This window comes from Colossoma macropomum, unplaced genomic scaffold (assembly GCF_904425465.1).
Source record: "Colossoma macropomum unplaced genomic scaffold, Colossoma_macropomum, whole genome shotgun sequence".
Lineage (NCBI taxonomy): Eukaryota > Metazoa > Chordata > Actinopteri > Characiformes > Serrasalmidae > Colossoma > Colossoma macropomum.
In genome coordinates this window covers 633,297-648,920 of record NW_023494798.1, presented here as the reverse complement: position 1 = coordinate 648,920, position 15,624 = coordinate 633,297, and the positions used below count along the sequence as shown (strand labels likewise).

The window sequence follows — 15,624 nt, the reverse complement described above, 5'->3', positions numbered from 1 at the left end:
GTGAAGGTAAGAGAAGAAGAGAAAAAAAGGAAAGATTAAGAACTAGAGTGAGAAAGATAAGGGAAAGAGAGAGTAAGGGAAGAAAAAGAGAGAGGAGACAGGATGTGTGAGAGTGGGAGAGACAGCAAGAGAGACTCGGAGAAAAGAGAGAGAGGGAGAGGAGGGAGGAAGAGAATGGAAAGGAAAGAGAGAGAGGGAGAGAGAGGACGGGGAGAGTAAGAGAAAGTAAAGAAAGGGAGAGAGAGAGAGAGAGAGAGAGAGAGAGAGAGAGAGAGAGGGAAGTGCCAATGAAGAGAAACAGACTGAGAAAGATATGGGACAGGACGGGGAGAGAGAAAGACATTCTCGAAATTCCCATTTCGGAGCATCTGTAATTGTACCATCATCAACATTCCATATAGAAGCTTTTGGATAGTAAATAAAATGTCTATATTTGTGTTGTAGTCATGGCGACCCCTGGTTCCTATCACCACCACTGTAAAGACATCAAAACCATTTCACACCAAACCACTCTGAACCTCTCTGTTTAGATCTTGAAAAATCAGTACTGGACTCGTCCGTCTGCGGAATGGACTGATCCAGACCTCTGTCTGTACTTCACTCCCTCGGTTCACTTTCTCTCAGCGGGTAACGACGGCGTCTCTGCTCCCAAACCAACCACACCTCCATCAACACAGATGAGCAGAGCACACTCCCTCCCTCTCTCACACCCACCAGAGCAGATCTACACAAACACTCCCTCTGCTCACACTGTCTGTACTGCTCTCTCTCCTCCTTCTCTCCACCCATCTCTCACTCTCTTCAGCCTACTACAAACAAGACGCCTCTATTTCCCCCTCTCTCTCTTTCTCTACCTTCTCTCTCTCTCCTGTTCCAATTCTCTCTCTCTAACCATCTTTCGTCCCCTCTTCTCTCTTTCTCCTTTTCATCATCTCTCTCTACCCTACCTTTCATTCCCTCTACTCTATTCCCACTTCTCTCTCTCCCTTCTCTCTCTGTCTGTTCCCCTTCTCTTTATTCCCGTCATCTCTCCGTTCACCCTTCTCTCTCTGTATATATTCCCTCTCTCTCTATTCATCCTTCTTTCTTTTTCCTTTCTTTACCTTTCTCTATTCACCTTTTCTCTCTCCATACCCCTTCTTTCCCTCTTTCTATTCCTCTACTTTCTCTGTTCACTCATTTTCTCTCTCTCCATACCCCATCTCTATTTCCCACTCTCTTCATTTGCCTTCTTTCTCTCTCTCTATTCCCCTGCTCTCTTCATTCCCCTTCTCCATTTCTATTTCCCCATGCTCTCTTCATTCACCTTCTTTCCCCCTTCTCTCTCTCTCTATTCTCCCACTCTCTTCATTCCCTTTCTCTCTCCTTCTTTCCATTCTCTCTGTCTACCATTCATTCTCTCTTCACACCTTCACTCTGTTCCCCTCTCTCTCTCTCTATTTCGTTATCTTCTGTCTATTCACCCCTTCTTTCTCTATTCTCTCTCTCCTCTCTGTCAGTATTTACTTCTTTTTATTCCTTTTGTCTTTCCCCATTATCTCTCTCTCTTTATCCGCTCTCATTTTCTGTTCCTTCTCTCTTTCTACTCTTCCTCTATTTCTTTTCCTATTCTCCTTGTCTGTTCACCTGTTCTTTTTCTATTCCCTCTTCTCTTTCTTTTCCTATTTTCTCTCTCTGTCTTTACACATTCTCTATTTTCTTTCCTTCCACATTTCTCTCTCTCTCTCTCTTTCTTTAGCCCCCCCATAAATGTAGACTCTGCTCTGGGGCCCTCCGGTTTTGTCCTCTTTCTCCTCTAGCCTTCCTCCATCTCTTTATCTTTCTTTCCTTTTGGACCCGTACAGTCATGTCGTCTCTCTATTTCCTGTCCTCCACTCTCTCTTTTCAGATCTGTCCTTCACTAACAGGATTTGGCTTTCTGAGCATGAGCCCCCCCCCCCAGTCTTGAGTGTTGTGTGGTGGGGTTATGTAAGCAGCTCCTGCATCCAGGCAGCTCATATTTCATCTGAAGAGAGTGGAGCAGCGCGCGAGCGAGCGTGAGCGAGCGCGTGCGAGCGCGTGCGGAGATGTGAGGAGAACAGACAATGCGGTCGGTCGGCTGCTGGAGAAAACAAACCCGCTCTGTGACTTCCACTCCAGAGCTCAGCTAAATCAGCCACTAGCCTACAATAACAAAACCCAAACAAACAAAGAGGAGCCTCAAAAAAAGGCTGGAGCTCAGAGATCACGGCTACAGCGCTGGACCAACAGAGCCTGCTCAAACAGCTGCTTTAACTTAAGGGCCCATACACTCTTAAAAGAGATTCAAGGGTTCTTTAGTGAAGAAAATGATTCTATATAGAACCATGAACACTCAATCAACCCTTTGCATGATTAAAGGGTTCCTTGCATCATGAAAGGGTCCTTCAGATTAATGGAGAACGTGTTGTATATGATCCTCTATAAAACCTTTTTGAAAGTGGTTCCATATAGCACCCAAAACTGTTCTTCTATTGTTGCGATGTTAGGCTTGTAACAATAGAAGGACCCTTTTGGGTGCTATATAGAAGCCTTTTCAAAAAGGTTCTACATAGAACCATCTATAGCACATTTATACACATTTTCTATCAATTTGAAGAACGCTTTAATCATGCAAAGAACATTTAATGTCTTTGTGATGTCACGAAAACCAACACATTTACATATATGAACACTGACCTGCAAACACAGCCTGTTCTAAATTCACATTTATGAAATGAATAGTTCCAGACCTAAAATTTGATTGGCTGAGCTGCCTTCAAAGCCGTTGTAAAATCCACGATATACCCACACCTGTTACAGCCTCACAGCAACTGAACTGTGTATTACTGCGCCACAGCACGAAAAAACCATTGTGCTGTTAATGAATAATCGTTAACTCTAACGCTGCTCGCATGGACCACCGAGTGTACTGGTGAAGTAAGAACTTGTTTTCTGTTTAAACTGAGAGGCTGACAACTTACCTCTGAACTAGAGCTAGGCTGGTCAGCTAGCTAACAGGCTAAAGGATAGTAAACAGCCTAAACAAGTACATCATTAATATCACAGGCTTGAATTAAAGTACTTACGGTATGATTAACTGTAAACCGGCAGTATAAAGACTAAAGAATGTCACTTGAATGTCTTACACACTTTAAATGCCCATGTTTCAGTCAGAACTCAAAGCCAGGCTGAATCCCAAATGGCTCCGTACTTCTTAAATAGTGTGCTAGTTTAGAAATTCCAGTGTCTACAGCCCAACAGTGCATCACTTATCGAGTATAAATGTGTCTGAATCCCAAATGACTATTTCTCAGCTGTATTTTGCTCTGTTGGGCTGCAGGATCCAGTATTTAAATTCCTATGTAGCGCACTATGTAGGGAGCAGGGAACCGTTTGAGATTCAGCCCCAGTGTGAGAAGAGGGAGCCGCTGGATTGGTGCTAAATAAAACTTGCGGTGGTAATTTGGTGACCAAAAAGTACCTATAAAGCGACAGTTTGTGCATTAAACAGTGCTGTGTTATCGTATGCTCACCGTTATACGACAAAAAGGTAAAAAGTTCATGAAATAACCGGAATATACAGCGATGGGCGACCGAGTGTTCTCCTCATTCAGTAGTCCGTGGTTGCTTGGCAACAATACCATACTCTAAAAGAACTACATTTCTTTGCGGAATACCCGTCTTACTCCACTTTGCGTTGTGCCTAAGAACACCCTTCCCTGTGATAAAACTGCAGTAACACACAGCCTCTCATGGCTTATTGCTTTATTATGTTACTGTGCCTTTAAGACTAATATATGTCAAACATCTCCATTCTAATTGGCTGCCTTGTGTTGCACCTCAAAAAGCAGTCCAGGATGAAACACTCCTTATAACTTCAGTGTGAGTAAGCGGGGCTAAACTGCTACAGGCTGAATAGGCGGATATATGTAAGTGTGTTGGTTTTTGTGACACAAAGACATTAAATATCATCCCAATACGTGTTTTTGCAGTTTAGACTCCACATCTAGACTATATGGACTGGTGAGTGCATATGTACTTTTGGAATCTTTCCACACTACATTTAAAAAAAATAAGAAGAAAAATTAAATGTGTGATGATATGAGCTTTTTAACAGCATTTTTCCTGGATTTTTTCCTCTTTCACAGTGCAGGTGCTGCACCATCTCAACACTTTGGTCCGTGTTTGTTGAAAAATCCCGGTCTGGTGTGCCAAGGGCTCAATGCGACGAAGCTTCTGAGCTAAGTGAGTTGAGGATGGGTCATGTGGGGGACCATCCTGTTGACTATGTGGAGAGAGGCGCTTGCCGGCTGACAGAAAGCGACGGAGCTCTCCAGCGTCTGTGCTGATTGGAGCAGGTGGAGGATTCACTCGGCTGGTGCTGATTGGCTCCGTGCTGAGAGCGCTCTGGATGATCACCCAGCGGACGGTGCTGTGTTTTTAAATGATGTGTGTGTAATGCAGTAATTACACAAATCATCCTGTTTTATTGAAGCTGCGTAATTACGACCATCCCCACGGGATCTGAAACAAAGGAGCTGCTAAGATGAGCACACTGCTTTATTTTTTGGATGCTTTCCAATCAGAGCCCAGAAGCGAGAGAACGTGACCGTAACCCATGTTTAATAGAGGGCCGCCATACAGACGTCCACTGAGCTTCTCTCATTGCTACTGACAGCAGAAAAACCATCAACGTCCACTCTGTCTCACCCTTTCTCTCATGCCTTCTCTCTCTTTTCTATCTGTCTCTCTCCTTTCTCTAGCTTCTTGGCATCTACATCTATCTATTTGTCTATCTATCTATCTATCTATCTATCTATCTATCTATCTATTTTTTATTTCTTTACTCACTGTCTCTCTTCTTTCTCTAGCTTCTCTGCATCTTTCTTTCCTGCTAGTTTCTTTCTTTGTATGTTTTTCTTTCCTTCTTTTCTCTCTCTTTTTCTTAGTCTTTATTTCTCTCCCTCCCCATTCTCTCCTCTTTTCCCTCACCCTCTTTTTCTCTTCCCTTCTCTCTGAATCTCTCTCTCTCTCTCTTACTCTCACTCTCAGGCTGATGTAAATATCACAGTGTTTAATGGGCTGCTTCCTTTACATAAGAATGATATTTATATCTGCTCAGCGTTCTGATTATACATGAGAGGGAGGAAGAGAGAGAGAGTAAAAATAATTCTTATTGGGAAATGCATGTTTTGACATCATGTGAGCGAGCGATTACAGTGTTTGGATGCTGTGATCAGAAAAAAGAAACAGATAAAAAAAGAGAAAAGAGTTGAGGGGGATTTTGTTTTCCACCATTAAAAATATTCAGCTTCCGGGAGTCCAAAGCTAAGAGCTCTCTCTCTCTCTCTCTCTCTCTCTCTCTCTCTCCACATTCTGCTACACATGTCTACAGCACATATCCGATCCTGCATTTTACTGCTGTCAGAAGAAAACCTATTTACTATTTTCTGTTTTCATTTTTCTATTTTTCTGTATTTATTTCTTACATTTGCTTCACAATGTGTGAATGTTCCATATCAAATGGATCAGTTACATCACCCGCCCTTCACAGTAGCAAATTCTGAAAAATGCATTTTTAACCTGGGGGTCTGGAGGGCCCTCAGTTTGACTATGAATTTTTTATTCACTAACACTGAAATATATTTTGATGGAAGTGCGTCTTTGTTGAGAGGTGTGAATTGTTTTTCACAGCAGGGGGTTCTCACCCCTCCTCTTTCACCACTCACTGCTCACTAGCAGCTCAACGTAGAGTCACACACAGAGAGTCCTGGTTCTCTGATAACAGAGTTATGGGGATGAATATTTTACTTTTATTTTGCACTCTTAATAGATGGTTCTTGAAAGGTTCTTTAGTTAAGGTATATGGTTCTACTAGAACCATTTGCATGCTGAAAGGGTTCTTTGCATAGTGAAATGGTTATTCAGATTGATGAAAAATGTGTTGTACACAGTTCTATAAAGAACCTTTTTGAAAATGTTTCTATGTAGCATCAAAAAGATTCTTCTACTGTCACAGTGTCAAGCTAGTAACAATAGAAGAACCCTTTTTGGTGCTATACAGAACCATATACAACACTTTCTATATCAATCTGAAGACCGATTTCACCATGCAAAGAACCATTTAAGCAGGCAAATGGTTTCATATGGAACTCATAGTTCTAAATGGAACCATTTGCTTTTAATGAACCCCTGAAGAAAGAGTGTAGGGGCCCCCAGAAAAAGGTTTGAGCATTAACTCCAGTGCCAGCACATAGCGAGTTCGAATCCCAGTGATGCCACAGCCATTCATTAGCAGGAGCCGTAGAGGAGAAATGGCTGATGGGAATGCATCATGGAAAAAGCCCCAGCTGGTGGGTAAATTAGGTAAATTAGGTTAACCTTTGTCAGTTAATGTTAGTTTACCTTTGACTAAACTACGAAGTTTGAGTTGGGTGAACTCCAGTGTCCTCACACTGAGGGTGTGTCTCAAAACCTAGTGAGATCTCTACATAGACATTTTACCGCATAATACGCGCTCCCTGACAAGATGGCTGTCTCAATTCTTAGATACCTCAAATATGCTGCCTACTGAGGTATCATATTTTGGCTGAATATCGAGACAGCATCGGATGTTTCCTTGGCCGCTAAGACAATCCCGCGATACAACACGGTCAACTTTTGCTCAAAGATGCCGTGCAGAAGTGCAGCGAGCAGCCCAGCAAGTGGTGAAGTCATCTTCAAATATAAGTCATTCTGATTTTCTGTGGTAATTAATTTGTTTTCTTGCCACAAAGCTGCACAAATAGCCTATAGTTTGCAATTTAGTACAGAAGTCTGGAAAGGCCATGAGCTGTTGCTATAATTTTCTGGGTTGTTATCTTAAGACAACAAGATAAGTAACTCGATATTTCAAGATAACAATCTAAAAAGATACTTAACTTGTTATCTCAAAATAACAATCCAGAAAATTATAACTACCTCATGGCCGCTCCTGACTTCTGTAATTTAGGTCTGTGAGGGATTATTTTACAGTTTTTGAAACACCTTTCCATTAGCATGTATGCTAGGGGATTCTGAGGCCTCAGGCTATTGTTTTGAATAGCCAGCTGGCTAACAAACTTTCTGGCTAACATTCTAAAACCAGTGGTGATGCCATCACTGCCTAACTAGAGCATCTCATTTAGCTGTCTTATAAGGTGAGATGACGGTTGGAATGCTGCCTACTTAGACAGCTGCCTATGTAGACAGTGGCTACTAAGAGCGCTCACTAGGTATTGGGACACTCCCTGAGTGTGTTTACATGAACTCAATAATCCAATCATAATGGGATTTCTGCAGTTATCTGATTACTGAAATGGTCATGTAAACAGCACACTCTGATTTCTTAGATCAGAGTAAGGTCTAGAAATCCGATCAAGAAATTCGATAAAGAGAGCTGGATTTTAGCTCGGTAATCAGATTTATCAGTGCATGTGAACTCTTACTCTGATTTCTTTCACATTTCTCAGTCTGCGCATGTGTGAAAACAGATCACGGTACCGGAAATAAGTAAGCAGCGTTGCCACAAGACGCAACAAAACACCTTTGGATTTGGTTTTGAAACCAAATACATTCTTGACGACATGAAGTATTTAAATATTCTTCACCTTCTAGATGATGTATGTTCATATTTTCCGGTAAAGCGGCTCGAAGTTAAAAAAAAAAAAGATGCAGTAAGTTTGAGTTTTACATTACATTTACGTCACGTCTTCTTCTGTGAGTTTATTGGCTGGCAGTAGAGCAGATATCTGATTACTATCTGACTCATGTAAACCAAGAGTTTTCTCATGATCTGATTACTAAAGTCCATGTAAACACGTTGATTGGATTACTGACAAAATCAGATTTTCTGCAGATATCAGATTATTAAATGCATGTAAACGCACTCACTGCATTAACTTAAAAAAGCTAAGAAAAGTTATCTTATCATTTTAAGCTGAGCTGACTTTAATTTTTTACAGTGCTGTTTCATAGATGCCCTGCGATGGACTGGCGACCTGTCCAGGGTGTATCCTGCCTTCCGCCCAATGACAGCTGGGATAGGCTCCAGCACCCCACCGCGACCCAGAAGGATAAGCGGTTTAGATGATGTATGTATGTATGTATGTATGTATGTTTCATAGATAAGATGAACAGACATAACTATATACATTTCATTTGCATACAGTGTACACATTTGAATCACGCAATTCAAAGTAGCATTTTATTCAGTATATTTATCTTGGATGGTCTTATAATCTGAAAACAAAAAGATCTTTTTAATCTACATTTTTAATTCTGTTCTCTGGGGTCTGATGTGGAGTGTCTCTTAATCACGCTTGTGAAAAAAATGAATGGAGCTGATTCTCCAGTGTGAATCCCAGGTTGAGAGATTAGACTCTCGTTGGCTTTCTTCCCTCGACGGCTCAAAGGGTGTGTGTGTGTGTGAAGATGTGGAGTGTATGGGTGTATCAGGGAGACTCAGGGACGAGGGCAGACAATAGAACATTCACATGCAAATGGGAAGCGTGAGGGTGTACGGATTCCTGCACTCATTTTCTTTCTCTACTGAGGCTGTTTTCACACGTTGCGTGATTATTTTGTGGCTTCTTTTGAAAGTAGATGAAGACATTGTTGCGTGTGTGTGTGTGTATGTGTGTATATACGCTTGCATGGGAATGAACAACAGTGTGCGAGAGTGTGCGGACATGTGCAGCGTGCAGAACACTCTCAGTCGGCCACTTTATTAGAAACTCCGCTCCACATAGCTGGTGTACACTTAGAGACTGTAGCCCATCTGTTGAGCCATCTTCTAGCCCAGTGGTCCACACAATATTTTCCCAGTGAGCAAATAACAACCTCCTCTTCGCCTGGCGGACAACTTCATCTTTATCTTTAATAGCCTATAACCTAGTACCGTTATCTAGCATGGCACTGAATGTCTGTAGTGGACTACTTCAAACATTTCCCAGCCAGTTTCACACATAACCATTGAACATACTGTTGTTATGAGCCTGCGTCGCTAATATTAACAATTAGACACTTGAACTATCAGTTAATGAATCTGTATCTAACTAAGCAACTGTTTTCTACACAAGATGGTTCTTCAAGGGTCCTCTAGTAAAATAAAATAAATAGATAAATTATTAATACATACATTTTGCAAAGGAACTGATACTTTTATGTTGTGGGCACAGCTGCTCTAGTCCTTCATTAGTGGTCAGTTTCTGACCACAGAGCCTCTTTAGGTCTGACAAAAACCTCAGAAATGCTAATTTTATACATGCTTTAAAAAGATGCTCCTTCAAAGGTTCTTGAGTAAAGGTATCTTGCTATTTAGAACCATGAGTTATTTACAGAACGATTCTGTGCTTAAATGGTTCTTTGGATGGTGAAATGGTTCTTCAGATCTATGGAGAATGTGTTGTATATGGTTCTATACAGAACCTTTTTTATTTTTTTTAATAGCACCACAAAGGGTAAAGCGTTCTTTCATTGCATCGTAAAAATGGCAGCAAGATGTCATGCTTCCGAGTGTCCGCCCTGCTGCCGTCAACCATGCACTACAGTTCCCGTGTTTCTCTGGACACTCACACCATGGACTCGGCCAATCACAGACAGCTTCCCAGATCCATGTCCCCTGACTATTCATGCTCACTGTGAAATATTGTCAACCTAACCCGTACTGAACCGTGTTCCTTTTCCTGTTTGTCCTATCTGTGTTTATGACCTTTTCCTCGGTTACATTCCCGTTTCTGGATTCCCTTTCGGCTATTTCAGACTGTTTGCTGTATTGGCTTTGACTCATGCATGTTTTTGATATACTCTCTTTGACTAGTGCCCATGCATGTATTGTTGCTCTTCAGTTTGTCATTAAAATTGTTTACTTCACTTTGTTTGGTAACATTTTATTTGCAGTGGTGCTTTGTAGGTGATAATTAAACTCTTAACAGATTATCAGTAACATATCAACAACATATCAGTGAAGTAGCAGTACTGAAGCACCTGAATACGCTGAAGTAAATATTTTGCAGATATTCTGTTGATATGTCAGTTACATTAAGTAGATGTTTTATTAATAAGTTACTTCCATTACGCAAAAACTAACCTTATCCAAAACCTAACCTTCACCCTGGCCCTAATCCTAACCCTAACCTTAAGCTCAACCAGTGGTGGACAGTAACGAAGTAAATGTAAATGTAGTTTTTTCGTGTATCTGTACTTTACTGAAGTATTTCCATTTTTGGTGACTTTACCTTCACTCCACTACATTTCAGAGTCAAATATCACTTTTTACTCCTCTACATTATGCAAAATCTGTCGTTCCTTTTGGTTTATGTGTGTATAAAAACTTAATGTCAAAATCAAAGAAGCGTGAAGCAGCACGACCAATCAGGGCCCAGCGCGCACTTTGTTTTGAGCTTGTTTTGACCTGTTGGATGTAGCTACCCAGTGCAAGCATACGGTTCAACGTCTGTGCAACAGCATAAAAGTTTGGGAGAGTCTATTCAACATAAATGATGGAAGAAACTCCTGACTCTAACCCAAACTTTGTGTAAATAGACCACAATATAGAAATATGTACTCATATGCAGTTGTGACTGACGTGTTTCTTTTTTCTGAATTTATACAAACATTATTTCACTTTATAGTAAATGTGTTTTGGCTAGTTTATGTTTATGAACAGAGACCTACAGATGCAGTTTAGTAAAGGAAACTCATTTGTGAATCTGAGTTTAAAGGAAGTTTTTATTAAATTTAAACTTGTTTAAATTTAAACTAACTTTTATTCAAACTAAGTTGCAAATAAATCTTAAACCGAAACTTTGCTTGTTCACAAAAGGTTATTTCGTAGTCATTTGGTTCTACCTAATGAAAATTGTTTGCCTTCAGTGTTTTGTGCTTTCGATAATATTAATAGACATCAGTGACGGACTAATTAATGACATTTTATTGAAATATTGGTGTTGCTAGAGTGACACTAGAGTATTTTCACCTAAAATGAGTTTATAAAGCGAGTCGTGTTACAAAAATGGTAATAGGACATTAAAGTCATAATTAATCTTTTAGTACTTTTACTTTTGATACTTAAGTACATTTGAAGGCAAATACTTTTGTACTTTTACTCAAGTGGAGGTCTAAAGGGAGGAACTTCTACTTTTACTGCAGTAATATTTTACTTTGGGTGTCTCTACTTTAACTCAAGTACATGGTTTGTGTACTTCGTCCACCACTGACCTCAACCCAAAAACCTAATCCTAACCCTCATATGTTTTTGACATGTTACTGAGTCTTTTGACATGTTACTGAGTGTTTGTTTCATCTAAAAAAGACCACTCAAAATAAAGCGTCACCTCTTGTTTCTCTGAAGGACGTTTCCCTCTCATTCTTTTGGTAAAGTACACATATTTTGTGCTTATACCGCAATAAACAACAGGAGCCTGTGAACAGATTAGAGGAGGAGGACACTGTGCTGAAGGAGGAAAACAGCTCAGGGGAGAAAGAAATCAAATAAAGAGACAGCAGCTTTATGGTAGCTTTATGATTTCCGCACGAATGATGATGTCATTTGTTGTAGTGGGCAGTAAAGCAGCTCAGGGCGTTTGTGCAGTACGCAGTGGCCAACAGAACACGGTGAATCAATACAGAGAGTGGGTATAAAGGTGTGTGTGTGTGTGTGTGTGTGTGTGTGTGTGTGTGTGTGTATTTGCATTTGTGTAACTGCGTTTGATGTGTTTAAGTGTGTGTATGTGTGTGTGCGTGTGTGTGTGTACAGAGTGTTAAATCGCGTTGTCAGAGCTGATGTAAGGGGAGAGATCAGAGAGGCTTTAGTGATCAGAAACTGATCACGGGTCAGTGCCCTTCATTCAATACACTGATTACAACACACAAATCCAATCATGGTGGTCATAAGTGGAGCTACTGGTTTGATAACAGGTATCAGTAACGAGCCGTTATAAGCAGAAAGAATGCATGTGAACCAAATCTACAAATCTATGCTGAAACAGAACTCACTCACACTGTGTGGTCCTTTCTGTGAGGTTAATACAGTGAGTGAGTAGTGTCAGCATTAAAGGCTGCTTTTATATCATCATCTTAAGTGATGTGCTTCAATTAAAATTGCCCATTTCAAAGCTTAGGCCAATACTCAAGGTTTCAACATGGTTATCATTATCATCTGACACTAACGCCTTTAATATCGATCGCTATCTATATCGGCCAATATCGGTGTCAGTGAGGTGTCAATATCGCTACCAGTAATGTTTCAGTATCAATACTGCAAGTCAGTGCTCAAGGTTTCAATATACACTCACTGAGCACTTTATTGGGAACACCCACTTTGTCTACCTTGTGTCCACACTCATTGTTCTTCAAGACCAAAACAGTTCGTCAGGACCCCCACAGAGCAGGTATTATTTGGGTTATGGGTCAATCTCAGCACAGTAGTAGTGTGCAAGTGTATGTTGTGCTGGTACGAGTGGATCAGGCACAGCAGTGCTGCTGAAGTTTTTAAACACTGACAATAGTCCACCAACCAAAAATATCTAGCAAACAGCTCCCTGTGACCACTGATGAAGGACTAGAGGATCATCAGGACAAACTGTGCAGCAACAGATGAGCTATCGTCTGACTTTACATCTACAAGGAGGACCAACAAGGTAGGACTGTCTAATAGAGTGGACAGTGAGTGGACACAGAGTTTAAAACTCCAGCAGCACTGCTGTGTCTGATCCACTTGCACCAGCACAACACACACTAACACGCCACCACCACATCAGTGAGAATGACCCACCACCCTAATAATACCTGCTCTGTGGGGGTCCTGACCATTGAAGAACAGAGTAACAAAGTATCAGAGAAACAGATGGACTACAGTCTGTAACTGTAGAACTACAGAGTGCTCCTATATGGTCAGTGGAGCTGATAAAATGGACAGTGAGTGCAGAAAAAAGGAGGTGTCTTTCATAAAGTGCTTAATGAGTGCAGATATCAGCCAAAGCACACAGTTTCAATATTGGTGTAATTATTGGCTAAAGCTCAAGATTTTGATATCAGTAGGTATCGGTAAAAGTCTCAGCCAAAGTTCAAGGTTTTAATTTCAGTATTAGCCTTGGCTGATTCTAAAGATCTCAATATTGATCACTATTATTCTCGATCAATGCTCAAAGTTACAATATGGGATCTGTAGGCTACTGGTATTGGCTGAAGCTCAAGGTTTCAATATTGTTACCGTTATCGTAATCTATGTTTGATATCAGCCTGGTAATCTATGTTTTGATACAGATCACTATTGGTATCGGCCAAAGCTTAAGCTTTTAATATTGGAATCGGTATCGGCTCAAGCATAGATTGTCAATATCAGATCAGTATCGGTCAAAACTTTCAATATAGATATTGATATCAATAAAAAATGACACTATGTCGTCTGTAGTTGTACACATTGCTACAATATGATGGTGTATGTAATGCAGAATTTATACTCTGAAGCAGAATTTATACCCCCCCCCAACCCACACACACACACCCGCACACACACCCACTCTCTCTGTAGTTCGTGTGTGTACCTGGTCCAGTAGCTGGTTGTAGAGCTCATGGCAGTTGTCGAAGATGTATTTGTAAGTGGAGTCGAGGCAGGCTCTGACGCAGTCCTTCACCACCAGACTCGCTCTGGGGGGGCTCTGCAGCTCCTGCACCTGAGAAACACACACAGACCCATAATCACACTCATGCTGTTGCAGAGACATCAACAATCAGGTCCAATACTGTCACTTCTTATCACTTGTCACTGGCTTATCAAAACCTTTTCACTCTTTTGTTGTTGTTTTTTACAGCATTTGAAAAAAAGCAGCTGCTCCTTCCACTGTGTGAATATTTCATGAAGAACAGACCAAAAAATTTACAAAAAGAAAATTTGAGTCTGTCAAGTTTATTTAAGTAAATGTTTTTCATTCTCCTATGAGGAGATAGAAGGTGTACTTGTGATCGCGACACACTGCAACAAGGGATCATGGTAGAAATGAACGTTTCAATTCCATAATACTTTATGATATCGTAAAAAATATATTTTTCTTTCTTTAATAATAGTGAACAATGGAGTGGAGCTCACTCCCAACAACGTGCTTCACTTAATAGGAAAAATGTATAAAAATGGCATTTAATGCATTATGGAACCAAATCCTACAAATTTAAAAAATAGATTTTTGGGTGTGAGTCCCCTTTGAAATCCTTAGAACAATGTCTCTCTGCATTTATGACCTTTAAATATGTCAACTTTGCAATTTTGCATTTTTCTGTAAGAAACTTCTGTATTACATACGTATATATATATATATAATCTATTCCACAAACTACTAAAAATCTAATTTACCTGATTTCCCTGTCTATTTTATGCATATATTACACAAACACACTGTCCATTTTTATACAACAGCTACTTTAGCCTTGAAGCTCCAGTGTGAAACTAAAGAACTTCAGACAAACAAGTATATTTGTGGACAGTGGGGTGATTTGAATGCACATCTTTTGCCGATCTATCAGTTGAACTTAAACTTCATGTAAGTGAAACTGGTCCAAAGCTACAGAGTGTTCCCTAAAATCCTCCTCAGAGAACAGTGGTGCACGTTCTAGTGTCTAATTGAGCCGAGGAACAGGCTGAGTGTGAACACTGTGTTTCCTCTTGCATAACGGCAAATAAAGGACGCTGTACTTCCCCAAGTGTGTGTGGCTCTCAAGAGCAGCCACTGTAGGATGCTGGAGTCGCATTACCCATAATGCACTGTGACAGTCTGAGTTTTTATTGTGTGCCTTGCGGGGCTTTCTCTGTGGGCGGGGCCTTTCAGCCACGGCTCACTGATTCTCTCTCACACACACACGGTGTGACGTCACTTATTAAAGAGCACTTGGTGAATTAACAGGCTGGAGTTTGTAGAGAACGAAGATAACAAGAAGTGATTAAAGAAGAGCGTTTGGGTGTATTAGAGGTCTGCATGGGTATGAAGCTGAAGCCCAAACTCGAACAGCACTTGTGACTTTAAGACCCGGCCCAACTGCTACTGCTAAAATTAAAAAGAATGCCTTTAAAGAATGTCAATCTCTGAGGCCCCCCAGCCAGCCCACAATTTGCTCTCTTCCAGCTTTTTAATCCTCCTGAGGCCTCTGGGCAGGTAGATTCAGTGTGCTGGACCTCTATCACCTGCCTCAGGTGTGGAGAGAGCCATTATAGATCCAATATCAGCCCAAAATCAATCTGATTTAAGCAGGACTGCAGGACTGGAAATCACCATGTGACACACACAGGAATAGACTGGCCAGAGGGAGCACTGTGAAAACTCCCAGTTCACTCCCAGTGGTCTGTTAGCTGTGCTGCCAGTCCACAAACAGCGAGAGTGAGAGAGAGGGAGGCAGGGAGGGAGGTGAGGGAGCTGTGGCATGAGTGGCTCACAGACACAGATACTGCATCCACTGCACATCGGCTGCACCCACTGAACACTCTACTCATATTCATTTAACCGGACAGTTTCTCCCATTTTGTGAAATGATCATGTTGTTGATGTGACTAGGCTAGTAAGCCTAGCTGAGGTACCATATTTATTAAAAATTTCATATTGTGGTGGACTTTACCTT

The 15,624-nt window shown here is 40.9% G+C and overlaps 1 protein-coding gene across 1 annotated transcript in view; it reads right to left on the bottom strand.

Moving 5' to 3' along the window:
* Positions 1 to 15,624, bottom strand: part of LOC118818061 (protein unc-13 homolog C-like) — a 284,943-nt gene that overhangs the window by 139,031 nt on the left and 130,288 nt on the right. Inside the window, exon 15 of the mRNA XM_036585171.1 lies at positions 13,566 to 13,694. Within this exon, the coding sequence (XP_036441064.1) occupies positions 13,566 to 13,694 (129 nt within the window). The remainder of the gene's footprint in view (positions 1 to 13,565; positions 13,695 to 15,624) is intronic.